Source organism: Stegostoma tigrinum, chromosome 2 (assembly GCF_030684315.1).
Source record: "Stegostoma tigrinum isolate sSteTig4 chromosome 2, sSteTig4.hap1, whole genome shotgun sequence".
Taxonomy (NCBI): domain Eukaryota; kingdom Metazoa; phylum Chordata; class Chondrichthyes; order Orectolobiformes; family Stegostomatidae; genus Stegostoma; species Stegostoma tigrinum.
The window spans coordinates 61,905,203-61,925,905 of record NC_081355.1 but is presented as its reverse complement, the minus strand read 5'-3'; the positions used below and the strand labels follow the sequence as shown (position 1 = coordinate 61,925,905).

The following is a 20,703-nucleotide window of genomic DNA, read 5'->3' as shown; positions in this document are numbered from 1 at the left end:
TATTTAGTGGAAACCTGACAAGATATTCAGAGGATAGATCTGAGAGCCTTAGTTTCCATGAAGAGATTATCAGTTAAAATATGGATATACTATTCTGCCATTGAAGAAGAGTGGAGACCCACTGAAAACCAACCGAATATCTAAGAAATGCACACTTAATTTGAAAGAAGGGAGAGTGTAAAAAAACTGTCAACCTCAGAAAAAACATCCATTTGTAATTGAAGAGTTGTAAAACAGTCTTACAGATTAATCTCGTAATGTTTGAGACTTTGGGAGGAGATGATGGAAGCTTAAATAACAGGAACAAAGCCTCAGGGAATGATATGGTGTAATGTGGTAACGGTATGCATTTAAGAGATGATAACAATGGTATAAGGTCACATGACTAGGTGAAGATCTGGAGTAAACTTTCATGGAGGAGACACTTGAAGCTTGTGTAGACTCAAAACAGTGAATTTGGAAAGCCTGTTAATAAATAGTTCTTGTTAAAATAAATCAGGCTATGTAGTAGAGTCATTTGAAAGACAATCAGGCTTCTTTTATCTCAGAAGATTTTCAAATAACTCACTAGATTTACTCTTGAAAAGGTGTACTGACCAATCTCTGCTATTGACCAGGTCAGATGCCCTGGCTCAAGAAGCACAAAGAGACCCAGGCAAAGAAATGTTAACTACTGACTGGAAGATTTGGACTCTCATACAGCAGAACAGTTGATGATACATGCAAGAATTAACTATTAACCTTGTACATTCAGTCACTGAATGTTAAAGATGGACAAATCACCAGGCCAGATAATCTATATCCCAGAATACTAGAGGAGGTGGCTTTGGAGATATTTGATGCTTTGTGGTCATCTTCCAAAATGCTGTGTATTCTGGAGCAATCCATACAGACTGGAAGGTGAAACATGTAACCCTACTATTTAAAATAAAGGGAGAGAGGGAAAAACAGAGATTTACTGACCAGTTAGCCTTACATCAGTAGTGGGTAAGATGCTGGAGTCTATTATTAAAGATATGATAATAGAACATTTGAAAAACATTGACAGATGTACAAAGTTGGCATGGGTTTATGAAAGGCAAATCATGCTTGACAAATATACCGGAATATTTTGAATGTGTAACTAGTAGAACATAAGGGAGAACCAATGTATGTGGTGTATTTGAATTTTCAGAAGGTTTTCATTTAGGTCCTGTCAGTGTAATATAATGGCATGGATTGAGAATTGTTTGACACACAGGAAATAAAGTGGAAATAAATTGGTCTTTTCCAGGTGGCAGGCAGTGACAAGTAGGGTATAGCAAGGATCAGTGCTAGGGCCCAGATATTCATATTTATAAATTATCTGCATGAGGGAACCAGGAGCAACATTTCCAAGTTTTTTGCTGATGCAAAATTGATCAGGATTGTGAGGGAGATGAAAGTAGGCCTCTGTGCGACTGAGTCTGGCATCAGTGAGTCTTGGCAAAATTGGAATCAATGGGAACCTGGGGGCAAGCTCTCTGCTGGTTAGAGTTATACATGACACTTAGGAAGTTGGTTGTGGTTGTTGGAGGTCAGTCATCTCAGCTCCAGGACATCTCTACAGGAGTTCCTCAGGGTAGCGTCCTAGGCTCAACCATCTTCAGATGCTTCGTGAAAGACCTTCTCTCCGTTATAAGATGGGAATGTTCACCAATGATTGCACAATGTTCTGCACCATTCATGGCTCCTCAGACATGAAGCAGTCCATGTCCAAAAGCCACAAGATCTGAACTATGTTCAGGTTTGGACTAACAAGTGGCAAGTAACATTCACGTCACACAAACGCCTGGCAATGACCATCACCAATAACAGACAATCTAATCACCACTCCTTGGCATTCAATGGTGTTACTGTCAGTGAATCCTCCACTGTCAACATCCTGGGGTTTATCATTGACTAGAAATTCAACTGGACTGATCCACATACACACAGTGGCTACAAGAGCAGGTCAGGCTAGGAACACTGCAGTAACATTTCCTGACTTCCCAAAGCCTGTCCACAATCTACAAGGCACAAGTGAGGAGTGTGATGGAAGAGTACCCAGTTGCCTGGATGAGCATAGCTGCAACAACACTCAAGAAGCTTGACACCATCCAAGACAAAGCAGTTTGTTTGATTAGCAGTACATCATAAGCATTCACTCCCTCCACCACTGACCCTCAGTAGCAGCATATCTACAAGATACACTGCAGAAATTCACCAAAGAATGTTAGACAACACCTACCAAACCTATGGCCACTTCCATCTAGAAGGACAGGGGCAACAGATATATCAGAAAACTACCACCATCATGTTCCCCTCCAAGACACTCACTATCCTGACTTGGAAATATATCACAGTTCCTTCACTGTTGCTCCATCAAAATCCTGGAATTCCCTCCCATATGGCGTTGTGGGTCAACCCACAGTAGGTAGATTGTAGCGGTTCAAGAATGCAGCTCACTACCAACTTATCAAGGGCAAGTAGGGACAGGTAGTAAATGCTGGCCATCCAGCAACACCCACATCCTAAAAATGAATAAATAAAAATAAAACTGTACCAAGGCCATTATCCTGTCACCAAATCATCCTTTATTTACACATGCACAGCACATGGGCTGTGACTAGCCAGCTCAAAGCCAGGCCCTGGACTGAGGAGACGTTTTGAATCTCCTGTCTATATCTGTCAGTCAGGGCTCCATGAATTGCCCAGGTTAACAGCGCCGATCAAGAATCTCATATTCGTTGTGATCCACCTGGCCCTCGTTCCAATCACTACATCCCACTCCCACTAAGTCTAGGGAAGTAGGCCTGTTAGGCCCTCGCTCCAGTTACTCCGACTCTGATTTGGATACGGGTGGAGTGTACCAGACTATAGCCTTTCTCTTGTGCCCAGAGAGTCCCAGGAGAGTTTATTCCTCTTCTTCAAGTGATAGTGGTGTTGAGACTGCATCCATCTTGGACTTGGAGGTTTCTTCGACAATAGATGGAGGGGGAGAACCTATGGTTTCTGACAGCCTTTCAGGCTGTTTTGAGGTGCCAGGTATGTTTTGCTCATGGTCCATTTGTAAGGTAGAAATTTTCATGTGATCCACATGTTTGTTCAGGACTCCTTCACCTAGCATAACTTTGCGTGTCTTGGGGACTGAGCTCAACCCAACCTTGCCTCATACCCATGCAGGGCCATTTCTGTTGTTTTGACACCAAATTTCGTTCCCTGAAATAAACAGTTTCTCTTGCTCAGAAGAGCTATGTGGTCAGCATTGCCATTTATGCTGCCATTTTACCCTCCATTCTAGACTCAGGAAGATCAGATTCAACCTGGTGTGAAGTTTTTTCCAATTAGCAACTCTGGTGGAGATATCCCTGCAGCTGCGTGAGGGGTGGTCCTATATTCAAATAGGAACTGGGACAGTTTGGTATTGAGCGAAGCTGTAGACTGTTTCTTTAAACCTACCATCAAGATTTTGACTGCTTTTTCTGCCAGACGATTGAATGATGGATGATATGAAGATGTCTGAACTTGCCGAATGCCCTTAGACTTTAAGAAATACTCAAAATCTCTGATAGTAAATAACACCTCATTGTCCATGACTAATACATCTGGAAGTCTATGTTGGCATCCAATCCTGGCCACCAGAGATAATGTCTTACCAGTATTTTCATTTTGGAAAGCCCTCAATGACTCTGGTGGAGTTCAGCCAGTATCTAGCAGCAACCTTCAGTCGTGACAATCACTGTTGCTCACCATAGGATGATGCCATTCTCTATAGTGATAAATGATCAGGCCCTCAAAAATTTCAATCTGGTTGTGATGACCCTTTCATGTCCCCCATCATCATGAGCTGTTTTAGTTTTGGCAGGACGGCATCTTTTTGTGTGCACTGTTGGATATTATTAGCGGTGAATGGAAGAGCATTCAGAAAATTTAAAACCAGAAAGGACTCTTCCAGGGAAGGTACCATTGGTGGTGTATCTGTCAGCGGAAAGTGTCTCAAGGTATCTGCATTTGCCACTTGACCCCCAGAACGATGTTCCAACTTGTAATTTTACACACTGAGAATTACGGCCTACTGATGAATTCAATTTAAAGCTGTGGGCAGCCAGCCTCGAATTCTTTAAGTAGCCCCAGTAGAGGTTTGCGGTCGATTGCTATTATAAATTTGTATCTGTAGAAGGTACTGGTGGAACTTTCTCACACCAAAGACAACTGTCAAACCTTCCTTCTCTACCTGCGCATATTTACATTTGGCATCAACCAAAATGTGGGAAGCATGTGTCATTGAGCGTTACTCCCAGTTGGGCCAATTGGGAGCCAATGCTTCCCCAATATCGTATAGGGTGGTATCGCGTATCAGCATCATCTCTCACTTGGGATCATACTGGGCCAACACCTTAGATGATGATAGCTGCTTCACTTCCCTAAAGACTGCTTTTTGTCTATGTGACCATTTCCAAGGTTGACCTTTTTTCAATAACAGGTTGTAAGTGCCAAGATGGATGCTAGGCGACGTATAAATTTTCTGTAATAATTCACCAACCCAAGGAAACGGTCTGGTACAGATGTGGGAGCCAGGGCACCTTTGATTGCCTTCACTTAATCTTTCAACAGGGATAACCCAGTCTTGTCGACTCTGTATTCAAGTAGGTCACTTGGGGTGCTTAGAATACATACTTTTCCCTTCTACAGCAAATGCCCAACTAGCAGAAACATTAAAACACTATGTCCAAGTTCTTCAACTGCTCTTTATTGATCTTCCCGGTTGTTAGTATGTCATCCAGATAAATGGAAACCTGGGGTAGACCTTGTAAAATGTTCTCCATGGTCCACTGGAAAAGGGTGCAGACTGATGATAACCCATATGGCGGTCTTGTATATGGGTACAAACCCTTATGGGTGTTAATTGTGGCATACTTCTGGGACACATGGCTCATGTCCAGTTTCGTGAAGTATAGATCCCTGCATGTTTGTGTCCAAGCCCTCTGTGTGAGGGATTAGGTATTTATGCAGTTTACCATTTGGTTAAAGCTCCACAAAGGCAAACTGACCCTTCAGCCTTCACAATCTGTATGACACATAAGGCAAATGGCATTAGGCAGGCCTTGCAACATCACAGAATTGCTTCCTGGTCAACATGCAAGATAGCTTTTGGCTTCTTTGATAGTCCCTAGACATTCCTGAAAAAAGTCTGGGTACTTAATTAGGAGTTCACATAGACAACCATTTTTTTAATCAAAAAATGTTGAGTCAATCAAGGTAAATCCTTCTCAACCAATTCCTCTCCTTCGAACTTGGGCCTGAGCCTTTTACTGCAATCAGAAGTAACTGCACCAACTGCTTCTGCCAAGAGCCAGAAACGAAGGTGGATCCTGAATCATGAATGGTTCCCCTGTATACGTTCTCAGTCAAGCTGAGGTCTTGCACAAACTTAAGTGTTGGAGTCCAGAGTGAATCTTGTTAAAGACTGGTTCTGCAATCACTGATACAGCTGTGCTGGCATCAACCTCCATGAGAATTGGGTGATCATTTAAACATATTTATTTTGATTGGTTTTGTTTTAGATGTTGCTAAGCAATTTAACTGTTCCAAACCAGCTGTAGGTGAACTTTCCAGGGTATGCACTCTCCTGAGTACCAGCCTATGTGTTCTGTTACTCAAGTCAGGCCTCATTGCAATCCTTTGCTGTCTCAAGTTTGCGTACTGACAGCCACTACAATGATTTGCCTGTCCAGATCCCGAAGAACATTTAGCCATTTGGCCATGGCTTGGCTTTGTTTTGGGGCTTTGCTGTGAGCTGACCTAGAGTCCTTTTGCATGCTCTGCGTGAGGCTCTACAGTTGCCTACATTTAAGTGGTGTTCCTCAAACTCTGTTGGACAAATGAGGATGTCCATTTCCCTTGGGATACCCTGTAGCTCACATTCTTCACTTGCCACATTTTCTAATGACAAAGCCAGTTGTAGTGCCTGTTTGAAATCCAGCTGGGTTTCAGCTGCAGGTGCTTTTGCATGGTTACACCATTATACTGCAGTATCACAGTCTACTTCGCTTCCCGACAATTTATCCCTAGCCCTACACTCATCCCTGCACAACAAAGACACCTATGTCAGACTCCTGCTTATTGACTGCAGCTCTGCCTTCAACACCACTACCCCCTCCGTTACCTTGGTCTTGGCTCCACACTCTGCAACTGGATCCTCAGCATTTTGACCCACAAACCGGAATCAGTAAAGATAAGTAAATGCACCTCCTCCACAATGACACTCAACACTAGACTTCCCCCCAAGGATGCGTCCTCAACTCCCTACTGTACTCTGTACACCCATGACTGTTTTTCCAAATTCCAGACAAACGTCATCTACAAGTTCACTGATGACACCAGCATAGTGGGATAGATATCTAACAGCAATGAGTCAAAGTACAGAAGGGAGATAGAGGGCTTGGTGATGTGGTCCAATGAAAACAACCTCTCTCCCAATGTTGGCAAAACTAAAGAACTGATCATTGACTTGAGAAAGAAAGAAGGAGAACACATTCCCATCTGTATTGATGGAGCTGAGGTTAAGAGGTTGGAGAGCGTCAAGTTTTTCAGAGTGACAATAATCAACAATCTGTCCTGGACTTCCATCATAGATGTGACAGTCAAGAAGGTAGAACAACACATCTTCTTCCTCGGGCGATTCAGGAAATTTTGCATGTCCATAAGGACCCTCACCAATTTTCATAGATGCACCATTGAAAGCATACTGTCTGGGTGCATCATGGCCTGGTATGGAAACTGCTCTGCCCAAGACTGTAAGAAACTACAGAAGGTGGTGTGCACAGCCCAAACCATCCCAGAAGCCAACCTTCCCTCCGTGGCTTCCACATACATGGCTTGATGCAGCGGAAAGGCAGCTAACATCTTCAAAGACCCATCTCTTCGCAGTAACGATCTTCATTAACCTCTTCTATCAAGAAGAAGACACAGATGAACACATGCATGAGCAGGTTCATGAACAGCTTCTTCCTGGCCATTATTAGACAGATGAATGGACTCTCTAGCCTCAAATAATGCTGATCTTGCTAATGTTGATCTTGCCTGGTGCATGCCTTGTGGGATGTAATCTGTACGCCTCTGCCAAAGACGTTTGGATCTGTACAACCTTGCTTACTATGACCTACCTGTACAGCTTGTAAACAAAGCTTTTCACTGTAGGTCAGTATGTATGACAATAAATCAATCAATACCATATCATGCCTCAGCATCTCATTTAAGGTTAACCTATAATCATAAGCCTCCACGAGTTGTGTTTACCTCATCAAAAATCCTGACACAAATTCCCCTAGTTCTCAAACCGCCGAATAAAGCCTATAGCATCTCAAAATTAGAGGAGATTTGGGGTTGTAATATTCCTAAACCAAATCCATCAATTCCTGAAAGGTTTTCGTATCGGGTGCCTCAGGGAATGTTAAGTTCCTAATAACCAAAAATGCTGTGGGTCCGCAAGCAGTCAGAAGGATTACTTGTTGCTTTTCATCTGCTCCAATAACATTTCCCCAGAAAAGAAATGCATTCTTTCCACACACTGGGCCCAGTCTTTGATGGTAGGATCGAACAAGTCAAGCTTCGCAAATGAAGACATGAAGGCAGAATTGTTTACCCCAAACTGAATGATGGGTGTTGTGAGCGAATTTTCTTCAGGAGTATACTGTTTTTTCTCATCACCATTTAAATGATTGTACTGAGGCCGGTATCTGATCACCAAGTCATCCTTTATTCACACATATACAGTACACGGACTCTGACCAGCTAGGAAAGAGCCAGTTCCTAGAACGCGATTGTCTGAATTTCCTGTTTACATTTGTAAGCCAAAGCTCCCTGATTGACCCCTAATTAAGGATTTCACATTCAACGAGATTCACCTGGTCTTCATTCTAATCATTACAAGGCTTCAAATTAGAATTAGACCAAATGGATGGATGAACAAACACATGGCCAGATGCAGCTAAATGTGAAGTTATAAACATTGTTTAAAAACAGAAAGGCAGAGTCTTGTTTAAATGGTGATTTATTGGGAAATGTGGATGTACAAAGGAATCTGAGTGTCCTTGTACATCAGTTAGTGAAAGTAGGCAGGCACGTACAGCAAGCAATTAGGAAGGTACATGGTACATTGGCTTTTGTTGCAAGAGGATTTCAGTTCAGAAATTAGGGTGTCTTACTGCAGTTATACAGGGCGTTGATGAGACCAAACCCAGATTTTTGCACTCAGTCTTAGTCTCCCTACCTAAAGAAGGATATATTTGCCACAGAGGGAGAGCAGTGGAGGTTCACTAGGCTGATACTGGGGATGCTAGGGCTATGCAGTGTGAGAAGAGATTTGTTCAACTGGGACCTGTGATCACCAGAGTTCAGAAGGATGAGAGGGAATCTGATTGAAATGCATAGAATTCTAGATGCAAACAGTCCATAACCAGGAGTCGAAACTTGACCTTCTCTTGGGAAATAAGGCAGGGCAAGTGACTGAAGTGTTAGTGGGGGGGAGCACATTGGGACCAGTGATCATATTTTATTAATTTTCAAATAGTTATGGAAAAATATATGCCTTGTATAAAAGTTAAAGTTATTAATTAGAGTAAGGCAAATTTTGACAGCGTGAGATAGAGTATACTGTTTGTAGGTGAAGGGGTGAGTGGCAAGTGGGAGCCTTTCAAAAGTGAGATAAAAAGAGTTCAGACGCAGTGTGTTCCTGTTTGATTGAAAGGTAAGGCTGGTAGGAGTACGGAACAATGGATAAATATTGATTTTGAGGCTCTAGTTAGGAATAAGAAGGAGGCAAATGTTAGGTATAGACAATTGGGATCAAGTGAATCTTCTGAAGAGTCTGAGTGGTACAGGGCATTTTTAAAGGGAAGTCAGGAGGGCAAAAAGGCGACATAAGATCGACTTGGCAGATAAAGTTGTGGATAATCTAAAGAGAATCTATAAATACATGGAGAGCAAAAGAGCAAATAAGGACAGAATAGGGCTCCTTAAAGATTATCCATGTGTTGAACCACAGGAAAGGGGAAGAGGTACCACACAAGTACTTTGCTTCAATTTTAACTGTGGAGAAAGACATAGAGGCAAGGGAAGTTGTTGAAATAAATATTGATATTTTGAAAACTGTCCACATTATAGAAGTGGAGGTGCTGGAGGTCTTAAAAACATGAAGGTGGATTAATCTCTGGGACCTGATCGAGCATATCCCGTGATGTTGTGGGAAGCTAGGGAAGAAATTGTGGTACCGCTAGGAGAGTTATTTGTGTCATCTGCATCCATGGGAGATCTGCCAGACAACTGAAGGGTAGCTAATGTGCCTTTATTTAAGAAAGGCTGTAAGGAGAACTGTGGACCGGTGAGCCTGGCATCAGTGATGGGTAAATTGTTGGAAGGGATTCTGAGAGATGAAATTCGCATGCATTTGGAAAGGCAAGAGTTGATTAGAAATAGTCAGCATTGTTTTGTGCATGGGAGATCATGTCTCACAAACTTGATTGAGTTTTTTGAGAACACACCCAAAAAATGGATGAGGATAGAGCTTTAGACATTGTCTGCATGGTCTTTAGTAAAATTTTTGACAAGGTTCAGCATGGTAGACTGATTAGTAAAATTAAATCACATGGGATCCAGGGACAGCTTGCCAATTGGATACATAACTAGCATTCCAATAGGAGATAGAGAGTGGTGGTGGAGGGTTATTTTTCAGACTGGAGGCCTGTGACCAGCGGTGTTCCGCAGGTGTTGATGCTGGGTTCATGATTGTTTGCCATTTATATAAATGATTTGAATGAGAATTTAAGAGGCATGGTTGGTAAGTTTGCGGATGACACCAAAATTGGTGATACAGTCAACAGTGAAGAAGGTTATCTAAGATTACAAAGGGATCTTGATCAATTGGCCAATGGTTTGAGGAGAGGCAGATGGAGTTTCATTTGAATAAATGCGAGATATTGCATTTTGGTAAAATGTACAAGGGCAAGATTTAAACAGTTAGTGGTAAGGCCCTGGGTAGTTTGTCAAACTGAGATACCTAGGGGTTCAAGTAAATAATTCTTTGAAACTACATCACAGGTAGACTGTGTGGCTAAGAAGGCATTTGGCATGCTTGCCTTCATTGCTCAGATCATTGAATATAGGAGTTGAAAAGTCATGTTGAGGTTATACAGAATGTTGGTGGGGCCACTTTTGGAGCACTATATACATTCCGCTCACTTTACTATAGGAAGGATATTATTAAATTAGAGAGGGTTCAGAAAAGATTTACCAGGATATTTCCAGGACTAAAGGGTTTGAGTTACAAGAAGAGGCTGGATCGGCTGGGTTTTTTTTTCCCTGGAGTGTTGGTGGTTGAGAAATGACCCTGTAAAGGTTTATAAAATCATGAGGGGCATAGATAAGGTGAATAACAAAGGGGAAACTTTTTCACAAAGTGTGTGGTTTATATGTGGAATGAACTGCCGGAGGAAGTGGTAGATGGAGGTACAGTTACAACATTTAAAAATGTTCAGACAGATAAATGAATAGGTAATGTTAAAATGGATATGGACCAAGTGCAGGCAAGTGGGACTTGTTTAGTTTGGAAAACTTAGTCAGCATGGACGTTTTGGACCAAAGGCACTGCTTCTATTGTGAATGTTTGTATGATTCAATGATTCATTGTCTCAGGAGCAGGAGTAGAGGAGCAGGGAAGTGTTGTTGCAGTTGTTACAGGGCCTTGGTGAGATCACACTTGGAAAATTGTGTGCAGTTTTGATATCCTTATCTGAAGATGGATGCTGTTACTCTCGAAGTGCAGCGATAATTTACCAGGTTGATTCCAGAGATAGCAGTTGTGAAGCATGAGGAGAGATTGACTTGGTTGAGATTGTTTTCACTAGACTGCAGACGAATGAGGGGGGAATCCCATAGAGACTTATAAAATTCTAAGAGGACTGGATAGGGCAGATGCAGGGAGGATGATCCCAGTGTGGGTGTGTCCAGAACCAGGGATCACAGAATGAGGATTTGGCATAGACAATTTAGGACAGAGATGAGGAAACATTTCTTCCCCCAAACAGTGGTGAGTCTGTGGAATGCATTGATGCCTAAACATTGAATATATTCAAGAGACGACTAAATATAGCACTTGGGGCAAATGGGATCAAAGGTTATGGGGAGAAAGCAGTGTTAGGCTACTGGGTTGGATGACCAGCCATGATCTTGAAGAATAACGGAGTAGGATAGAAAAGCCAAATGGCCTCCTCCTTCTTTCTTCTATGCTTCTATGTTTCTATAATGAACAGTTCAAGCTCCTCATGGGCGCATGAGGCAGCACTGACACAGTTATCAGTGTAGCAGAGGAAGAGGCGAGGGATGGTACCAGTGTAACAGCAGAAGAGGGATTGTTCCATGTATCCCAATAAGAGGCAATCATACGTCGGGTGCCCATAGCCACCCCTTTAGTTTGTAGGAAGTGGGAGGAGCTAAAGGAATAGTTGTTGAGAGTGAGGACAAATTCTGTTAGGCAGATGAGGATGTCAGTGGAGGGGGCTGGTTCGACCTGCAGGAGAGGAAGAAGTGGAGGGTTTTTTGGCCATCTGCATGGGCAATACAGGAGTACAGGAAATGGATATCTATGGTGAAGATGAAGTGTTGGGATCCAAGGAATTTACAGTCTTGGAGGAGGTGGAGGGCATGGGCAGTGTCCTGAACAGAGGTGGGGAATTCTTAGACCGGAGGGAGAAACTGGAGTTGAGTTCAGTGGGGCAGGAGCAGGCAGAATCAGTGGGTCAACCAGAGCTGCCAGATTTGTGGGTTTTGGGAAGGAGATAAAAATGGACCGTGCGGGTTTGTAGAAAGATGAGTTTGGAGCCTGTGGTTGGGAGTCTCATTGAAGTGATGAGACAGGTGCATTTTTAGATGCTAAAGACATCAAGGCAATGTCTGGAATGCCATAACTGTAGCATGTGTTTTTGGCTGTTCCATATCTCAGTGGTGTCATTGAAGTCAGCTGTTTGATCTCCCAACTGTCAAAATAATAGACAATGGTGAAAAGTCAATATGTTCCTGTGAGAGTAAAGTGGCCTGACTTCAGCTTCATTCATGATTGATTTGAGAAATTGGTCATCAGCAGCTCTCTGCCTTTCTTGGCTTGGTACTAAATACAGGCGCTGCATTGGTTGAGATGGACCTTGATTCCATTGCTCTTATTCCTTCCTTTCACTTCCCTTCCTCAGACATCACTAAATTCCTTGGTGGCTTGCTTCGATACACTTTAGCATCTCATTTCTCAAGTCCTGTGGATATTGACTTTATTTCCGTTCTACATCTTGGCCCTCAATTCATCTTCATATGCCCAATATGCTGTTGTGATAAGTGGATTATCCTCAATGCTTTCAGGCCACCCTTTCATCATTACTTTTTGTAACATGTGTTGTTACATCTTGTCGGCCAGTTTGCTAGCTTTGAACAAAATGCTTATGTATTAAATTGTTTCACATGAATAGAGCGTATCAAGCTGCTACTTAACATTGGATCCAGAATATTTCACGCTGTCGTATCATCCTCTACTTTCTTTATTAAAAGCGCTGCTCTCTACAACATATCAGGTTGTGCATTTTTTTTCCTTGTTTGTATATCACATTCTGTGGGACAGAATCCTTGTGTACATTTCAGGCTGAAATCGATTCTTGATCACGAGGGGAGTCGATGGTGACAGGAAAAAGGCTGGAAAGTTGGCTTGAGGGGCAAAATGACCTACTCCTGTTCCTATTTTTAAGGCCCTATGGTAACATTCTTTACAGATGCTTTTGAATAGATTTTAGCAGCTTGTGGAAAATGCTTTGAATTATTATGCTCTGACTTTATTGTCACTTTTTCTTTTTCAAATCGGTATTAATAAAAATGTTTACAGGCAAATCTTTACTCAGAGAGTAGTAAGGGAATGGAACATTTTGCCTGCAACGGTAGTAGATTCGCCAACTTTAAGTAAATTTAAGTCGTCATTGGACAAGCATATGGACGTACATGGAATAGTGTAGGTTAGATGGGCTTCAGATCGGTATGACAGATCAGCACAACATCGAGGGCCGAAGAGCCTGTACTATGCTGTAATGTTCTATGTTCAAAAAAGACAATGACAAAGCAATCTTTTTTTCAAATCTGAGTATAGCATTTTTCCATTTCTGTTAATGGCTGGATGAAAATGCAGCTGGTTAACTTTGCTGCACTAGGATTGCTGTATGACCCGTTTCGATGGTGTCACCCTAGAGGGTGACTTTGTCAGTTATAACACCATGTTTCAGTGTTGGCATTGTTATCACTAGTTTCTCAATGTTGGTGTATGCTGCTTCTTGCTTAATATCCTTGGAATGAGTTAGCATTATGGTCCATGTTCCAGTGACAAATTAGATGGGAATTTGCCAAGTAGTTGATGTATCCAATGAATTGTTGCACTGTTTGGACGTTAGTTGGTGCTGTATCCCTGCTATAGCTCTCACCTTTCTGGAAGACCTTTTGCTGACTATACATTATCTAAGTATTTCACTTTGGCCACTTTTAATTACAATATTTTTCTTGTTCAGTTTTGGGTTCATCTGGTGAGCTCTGTCTAGAGTTTGATTTTCGTCAGCACTAGATTTTGATTGTAGTCAGCAATGGCTTCTTTTGCTTCCCGACCCAGTGAGAAGGTGACCTTTCTATTTAAGTTTCAGTTTCCATATTTCCATCTGATCCCGAATAACCTATGGTTCCTATGCCTAATTAGAAGCTAGCTACTTCGGCCTTCATGATATTGAAATGACTCTACTCCTGCTGCATGCTCAGGCAGAGAGTTCCAAATTCGACAACCCTCTATTCTCATCTCAGCTTATCTAATTTTTTAGCTGTTCTGGACTTAGTTCTGGGCCACCCCACAAGAGAAAGAACTTTTTCCACGTCTGCTTTTTCAAGGCCATTCAGGATCTTATACTGTGCTTATACTGTGGAAACAGGTCCAGCCTTTCTAACCAGTCTTCAGAACATAGCCATTTATTTCCAGGTGTCAGACAAGTAAACCTTCTCTGTACTGCCTCCTGTGCATTTGCATCCTTCCTTAAGTAAAGTGACCAGAACTGCACACAGTACAGGAGATGTAGGCTCAATTGTTCACAGCTGTGGCATTAGTCTTACACTGTCATCAGATTAGAAGTCATATTCACTTAAAAGATATTCTAAGGTGTAGATACATGTTATATTAGATTAGGATCTAGTTTGTGCTGGGACACATTGCAAATCTCTTTTGGCTCATTGAGAGTTATAAGTTCAAGCTCTAAACTTGCCTTAGATGAGAGGAGTTTCTTTTCCTTGCTATCTGTGATCTGAAACTCAATTTTTTTTATTGTTATTACAGCATGGGTATAGTACGATCATGTAGCCTTAATTTTACTTTTAAGGAGTTTATTTTTGGAACATCCTGTTGAGCCACTGTGAAAGCCGTAATGTTTTATGCTGCACTGTTATCTTGCACTGTGGTGAATTGATGTTCTCTCTCAGTAGTCATCATTGCAAAAGTCACAAACATTTATCACTATCAATTAGACTGAACCAACCTGTCAGATGGTACAGAGTAATTCGCCACAATCTTCATTTGATTGCTTTCCAATAGCTTTCTGTACCTCATTTCAGTCCTTACTTCTAGACAGAAACTTCTGTGCAAAATGATTTAACTTCTGGCATTGTTCTTTCCATGCTATACATGTCTCTTTCCTTTTGTGTTGTGTCCTTTGCAGTATTTGCATCTTGCCCATTATGATCTTTCTGTCCTTTTTACCAGAAATGCCTATCAACATAATGGAAGGCTTGGTCTGTACTGCCATAAATATACTACACCTGTTCGTTTACAACGTTAATGCTTCTACAAATGTCTGTTCCTTTTCTCAGAACATGTTTCTGCTCTCTCAGGAGACATGCTTCTACTGTGGGATCACTTATGTCCTGTATGATGTGTTTTTAATTGATCATTTTTTGTGGTCTGCAAGCCACATTAATGTAGCCAAATATTGATCAATGGATTCTTTCTCACCTTGAGCCCTAACATTGAATACATTCCATTCATAATTTAAGTCACTTGAGATTCAAAGTGTGCCTTTAAAGCTTTCAATCTTCCTGTCATCTTTTCCTTTGTTCTTCAGAGATATTTAGGGTGGTATATTCTTTGTAAATCTCTCCCCATCACTTTTATAGTCTCACTTTTACAGTGATAAAAGTTTAACTCCTCATAGGCACTCTGGTTTGTTAATTAAATCTGTCATAAATTTGTAGTTCTGCCAGCTCTGTTCATTTTGCCTTTCAATTTGACCAGCAGCACTAAAGAAAACATACAGCTGTTGCATCTGATGTGACTTGCTTCTTTTTACCTTTTCCATGGCTTCCTATGGTTTTAGCAACTCTGAACACTCCGTGTTTCTCTTTTAGTTGCAATGCTTCTTTACAGCTTTTCAACATTCAGTATTAGCTCCAATCTGACACCATATTACAAGATCACAGAACAACAATCTTGCATGTATTGCATCTTAATTGAACTGGCTCTATTATGGATGCCTGCAATGAATGCCTTAGGGTAGAGGATGCTTGACTATGGCAAGCCTGTAGGAACATTAGTACACTATTGCATTACTGCCTCAAATAATTTACCTGGTGATGTGAGCTGTGAGCTCATTGATAGTGAAGTTGTATGGTGTACAGAAGGTTATAACGAATTGTGATAGGTAACCTGGAGAGTGCTGCACAGCTCTTCTAACGTGGTCCATGTAGTTGTAGCTGTAGAGCAAAGGGTTAACTCTTGTGCACTTAAATAGGAAATATATCAATGATGATGTCACAGTTGCATGATGATTGGAGACATTGAAGAGATGAGCAACAGCTTAAACCTTGTATTTCATTAGAATCTCCTTAGTCTGTATATTTTAAGTAAAGAATTACAATAAAATGGCCTAAGACTCTAGCTACAGATCTTTCTTACAGTAGTATGCACCAAATATTCTGTAAGATCCCACATGATAGCAACAAAGTATTTTTCTGAAGCACTTCAAATATTTGCTCAATTAAATTTTCTATGGCAGTATGGCTGTCATTGTATAAATCGTGGACATATGAATATGCTTTGCACAACATTCGTAATTCTGGTGGTCAATAGGTAGGTCTTGGTAGCCAGCAGTCACCTATAGTTTCTTATGGTGGTTCAGATTGGTTAAAGCAAAAGTTATCATAATCCTAACAGACCATAGGCTGTCCTATCATTAGAGAGAGAGATGAGTGGTGGTGGTTTAGTCTGTGGGTTAACATAGCTCAGGCAAAGGGCAAGGTTGGGAAGGTGGCACCTTCATGGTAACATCAGCCTCATTGGATTGATGCAGAATAAGGGAATCACAACTGATTTAGGATATCAGGCATTGAGTTGCCTGGTGAATGTAGTTGCACACCAGCTGGAAACTGAAGGACTACAATTCTTTAACTGTAGAATTTGTGTGTGACAACCTGGTAAGGAACATGCCCAACTTCTGGAAATAATGTGCAGATATAATTGCCTGCTGTGAGTTCTTCATTTCTTCCTCTTCCCTATTAAGAGTGCCCAGCCCTTCCTTGTATCCTCCATTCATTTTCCTGTCATGCTGGAGTCAAAGGGGAATAAAATCCTGTCAAAAATGATAAGAAATTATAATTATTCAGAACTATTGAAGTCAGAGTCAAGATTTTCACCATATTCCACCCCAAACACTTCAATTAATTCAGCAACAGTTACTAGAAATCATTCAGCCATGAACCTGTAAGTTGATGATGGTCCATTTTATTAGTATAAATGGTGGCTCCTTCCTACTTCTGAATATATGTTCAACTGCCAGAGTATTAAGACTAGAACTGTAAAGATAACTGTGTGTCCTCTTTGAAAACCAAGCACAAATCAGAGGCAGGGATAAAAATCAAGGAGGCAAATTCTGAGCCAGCAATTTGTCTGAAACTCAGTTCTTTGTAGCATCCTATCCTATTTTCAGAAGAACCCTTTGGGTGCAGGTTGATTTTCACAGTCACCAAAGTGCTCACCACAACCCTACCAAAAGCCCTAGATGTTGAACATGCACATTTTCTCAAAGACACACTGACTGATGTCACAGTCTTCACTGTCTGCATACTTCAGTGCATGGCTCCAGCCCCTGCTAATGACTTCACCAAAGTGCCAACATCAAAACAATGTATACAAACGAAACACCACCAATCGCTCTGAAAATACAAATAATGCACAACTAAAAGTTATAGGAGGAATTGGAGAATATGCTATTGTCTCATAATTCGGTAATAAGTAGCCCATGGGTTCCAGAGAGATAGGAATTTGAATTTTAAAGAATACAATCCCCGCAGTCCAACTGCTGAGCAAGTGCCACGTAATTGCTGTATTAAGAATCACCATGACACTGTGCTGAGTGTGCATTACGCAAGCTCCGAAGCATCTTTATCATAAGCATGATTGTTCTCTCACAGAAGGAGAAAAGCTTGTTTATGCATGTATAGAATTTAAATGAGGTCATTGACATTTAATCTTTTTCTCCCACTCAGTCTGCCATCCAAATTGCACAATATCGCAAACAAAAATCTTTTTATGTGGAAAGGGAAGTTCTTCAAGTGATGTTTATGAGCTAATGGCATTTAGCATTTTAGATGGTATTTAATGGATGATCATAAATTTGAAGTTTAATCTTATAGAAAATCAAAGGTGGTGCACCTACCACTGTACTGTCAATTAAAACACTAGAGCCAGACTGCCTCCACATGTCATTATACTAACAATGTGGCTGTACGCCAACCTGACAAATCAATCTCTTCCCTGTTGCAGAGCTTTGCCGTCTGCTACAAAGGTATTCGTGATTTCTTCCTTCCTTCTTATTTCAGGACAGCCTAAGGATCGTTTACAAAATTTCATTTCATTTGATGCTCATAGTAACAGCAGTACAGCATGGCCACCAAATTTTAATGCAGTATACTTCAGTGCTTCATGAAATGGGTGTCATAAAACCCCAACATTAGGTATAACTTAATGCCTTAGGCAAGTTTGGGGTGCTGCAGGATGCTTAAGTGGATGATAGAATCCGTTGATCCATAGAATCCCTACAATATGGAACTGGCCATTTGGTCCAACAAGTCCACATGCAACACAAGCATGTTTCTGATTTGTGGTGAATATTTATCTTGTTATGCTGCATTGATCAATTTTTTAATATTGTAATTCAAAGAAAGTTGGCTTTCAATTTAGCACTAATTCTTAATTATTTAAAACGCGTCAATAAAATAACAATATGTAAACAGACTCTGAAAAGTAATTTGTATCCTTTTACAGAATATATTGTCTTAACTTGAAATTAAACTGACAAATGCTTCGACATTGCTGCTGCAAACTGGTGTCAGTTGTAACTCATTGAGCATCAGGTATTTGCAAATGTATTTCTGCATACAATTTAAATGGTGGAGGAACGTTGTTAGGTTATTTGCCCTAAGTGATCACTTGTTTGCACTGAATACAGTTCACTCAACATTTGCAAAATGTTCTCACTAGCTGTCACAGTTTGCTGTCAGAAATATTTAGTTACTTGTGTGGTTTTCTCAGTTTTGCTCTTTTGTCAAAATGAGGTACAATCTCCATACAAAATGAAGATGGGCAATGATTGCATTACAAAATGATTCATGCATACTGCAGATCTCGTAAAGGTACAATGTCACTTGAAATTGCCCCCATTTCGAAGTTAGCTTTTTTTTGCATGTGGAGAATGAGCTGCATTTGGAGAATGGGGAAGAGAATAACTAAAGTGCATAATATCATTATAATTAAATTAAAACACGCAGAATTTGTTTTTTTTTAAGAATTGCTTTTTTTTAAAATAAATATTCTTTTACTTTACCACTAAGTGTTGCATTTAAGTTGAATGTCTTACAATTAATATTAGGTTTATGACCTGAGTATTAAATGTTAATTCTGTAATTTCTAGTTTGAGGGAATCAAGTATTTTGTCATAACCAGAGATAATGGGAACTGCAGATGCTGGAGAATCCAAGTTATAATCATACTGGTTTATTATTGAAAGTGATCCAGAACTATCACTGGTTTCTAAATAATTATATTCCCCACTCTACAGTAGTAGTACTGAACTGCAACTTTTGAGTTGAACTTATGGATTCAATTTTATTGAAAATTATTTTCTATATTTCAGCTGGCCTTCCATCCTTTGTCCAGATGGTTTTACTGGACAATATGTCATATATGATGAAGATGGCTTTGTAGAACAGTATCACACAGAGTTCTTGGGAAAGCCGCACACTACAAGTTGGGTTGCAGTGCATTATGTTGAACCCTATGGCACAGGCAAATTGGTATGCAATTTGTTTTTAAATGAGTAACATGTAGTATTCTAAGAGACTAACTTATCATGAATATTATTGATCTCTCCATATATCAGTTTAAATTATTATAATGTTCTCTGAATCCAATGTTTTAGATAATTAAAGTGTGGGAATAAATAACTCATAATTCAACTTACTTCTTTCAGGGATATAATGAATGTGTCCTAGAAACAGAGAATAATTCTGCAATTGATTACTGTGCTCAGCAGAATTTCCTTAGTATTGATCTTTGCCAAACAGATTTGTATTTACGATGACTTTTTTTGTTATGGGTGTTTTTTTATGTACATATTTCAGACAAATTGTGCAAGCAGTTTAGTAAGCACTAACTCCAGATGCATGATGACTATGTTAGAGTACTTGGGAATGATGATGTTCACTGAGGAGAAATAGATGTTATAATGTTCATTTGTGAAAAGGTGAAAATGCCATTTCAGAAGAGACAGTTTGAGGAACTGTGCTTTTTGACATCCAGAAATATTACATGAAATTTAGGATATCATGAACAGTAAGAATATTCCCATTCAGTCATTTTGAACCAAAGAAGTGTCAAGTTCTTGATAAACAGCCACCATATTCCTGATGTAACGTTGAAAGTGGAATACCAGGAATAATTGGCTCTTGCACATCTGTGTTGTCATCTCTGAATGTGCCACATATGATAACTATAGATTCATCCATTTAACTAGCAAGTACTGCACGTCATTAGAAGCCTCTATCATAGTTTCTTCTCACATCCAGCTCTCCACCTTGTTATCTTCACATAGATGTGATTGGTTGCCAACATCTTTCTTTCAAAATCACAATCTGTGAGATAGATTATATAATCCTCAGATGGGAGCCAAAAATGTCAGACTCCTCATATTTTACCCGACACTAACTGTGTCAAGTAATTCCCCAAGTATCGCCCTCACAATTTCTTTGTGCTAACTGTCACACATGCCACCTGACTTTGTGTGAGATAAATGCTGATATGGATAAGATAGTGCTAGTGGTCTGTAAAACAAAGGGGTCTGAAGCATTTCTTCCTCTGCCTTAGATTCTTCATGCTTGATTAATTGAGAAAAGGATAAGAGGACAATAAAGAACAAAAAAAAAGAAAAAGAGTGATTACAAGAGTTCAAGAGAAAGTGAGACTGACAGAGAAAGCACAAGGGAGGGAGAGTGAGCACACCACACGAGAACAGGAGAGCACAATAACAAGATAAAGAGTGGGAATGAGGGAGAGTGGAATCGAGGGAGAATGTAGATGTTACAATTTCAGATTTACCT

At 40.4% G+C, this 20,703-nt stretch overlaps 1 protein-coding gene across 1 annotated transcript in view; it reads left to right on the top strand.

Annotated features, from left to right (window-relative positions):
- Positions 1-20,703, top strand: part of LOC125460703 (zinc finger CW-type PWWP domain protein 2-like) — a 114,440-nt gene that overhangs the window by 22,904 nt on the left and 70,833 nt on the right. Inside the window, exon 4 of the mRNA XM_059641080.1 lies at positions 19,242-19,401. Within this exon, the coding sequence (XP_059497063.1) occupies positions 19,242-19,401 (160 nt within the window). The remainder of the gene's footprint in view (positions 1-19,241; positions 19,402-20,703) is intronic.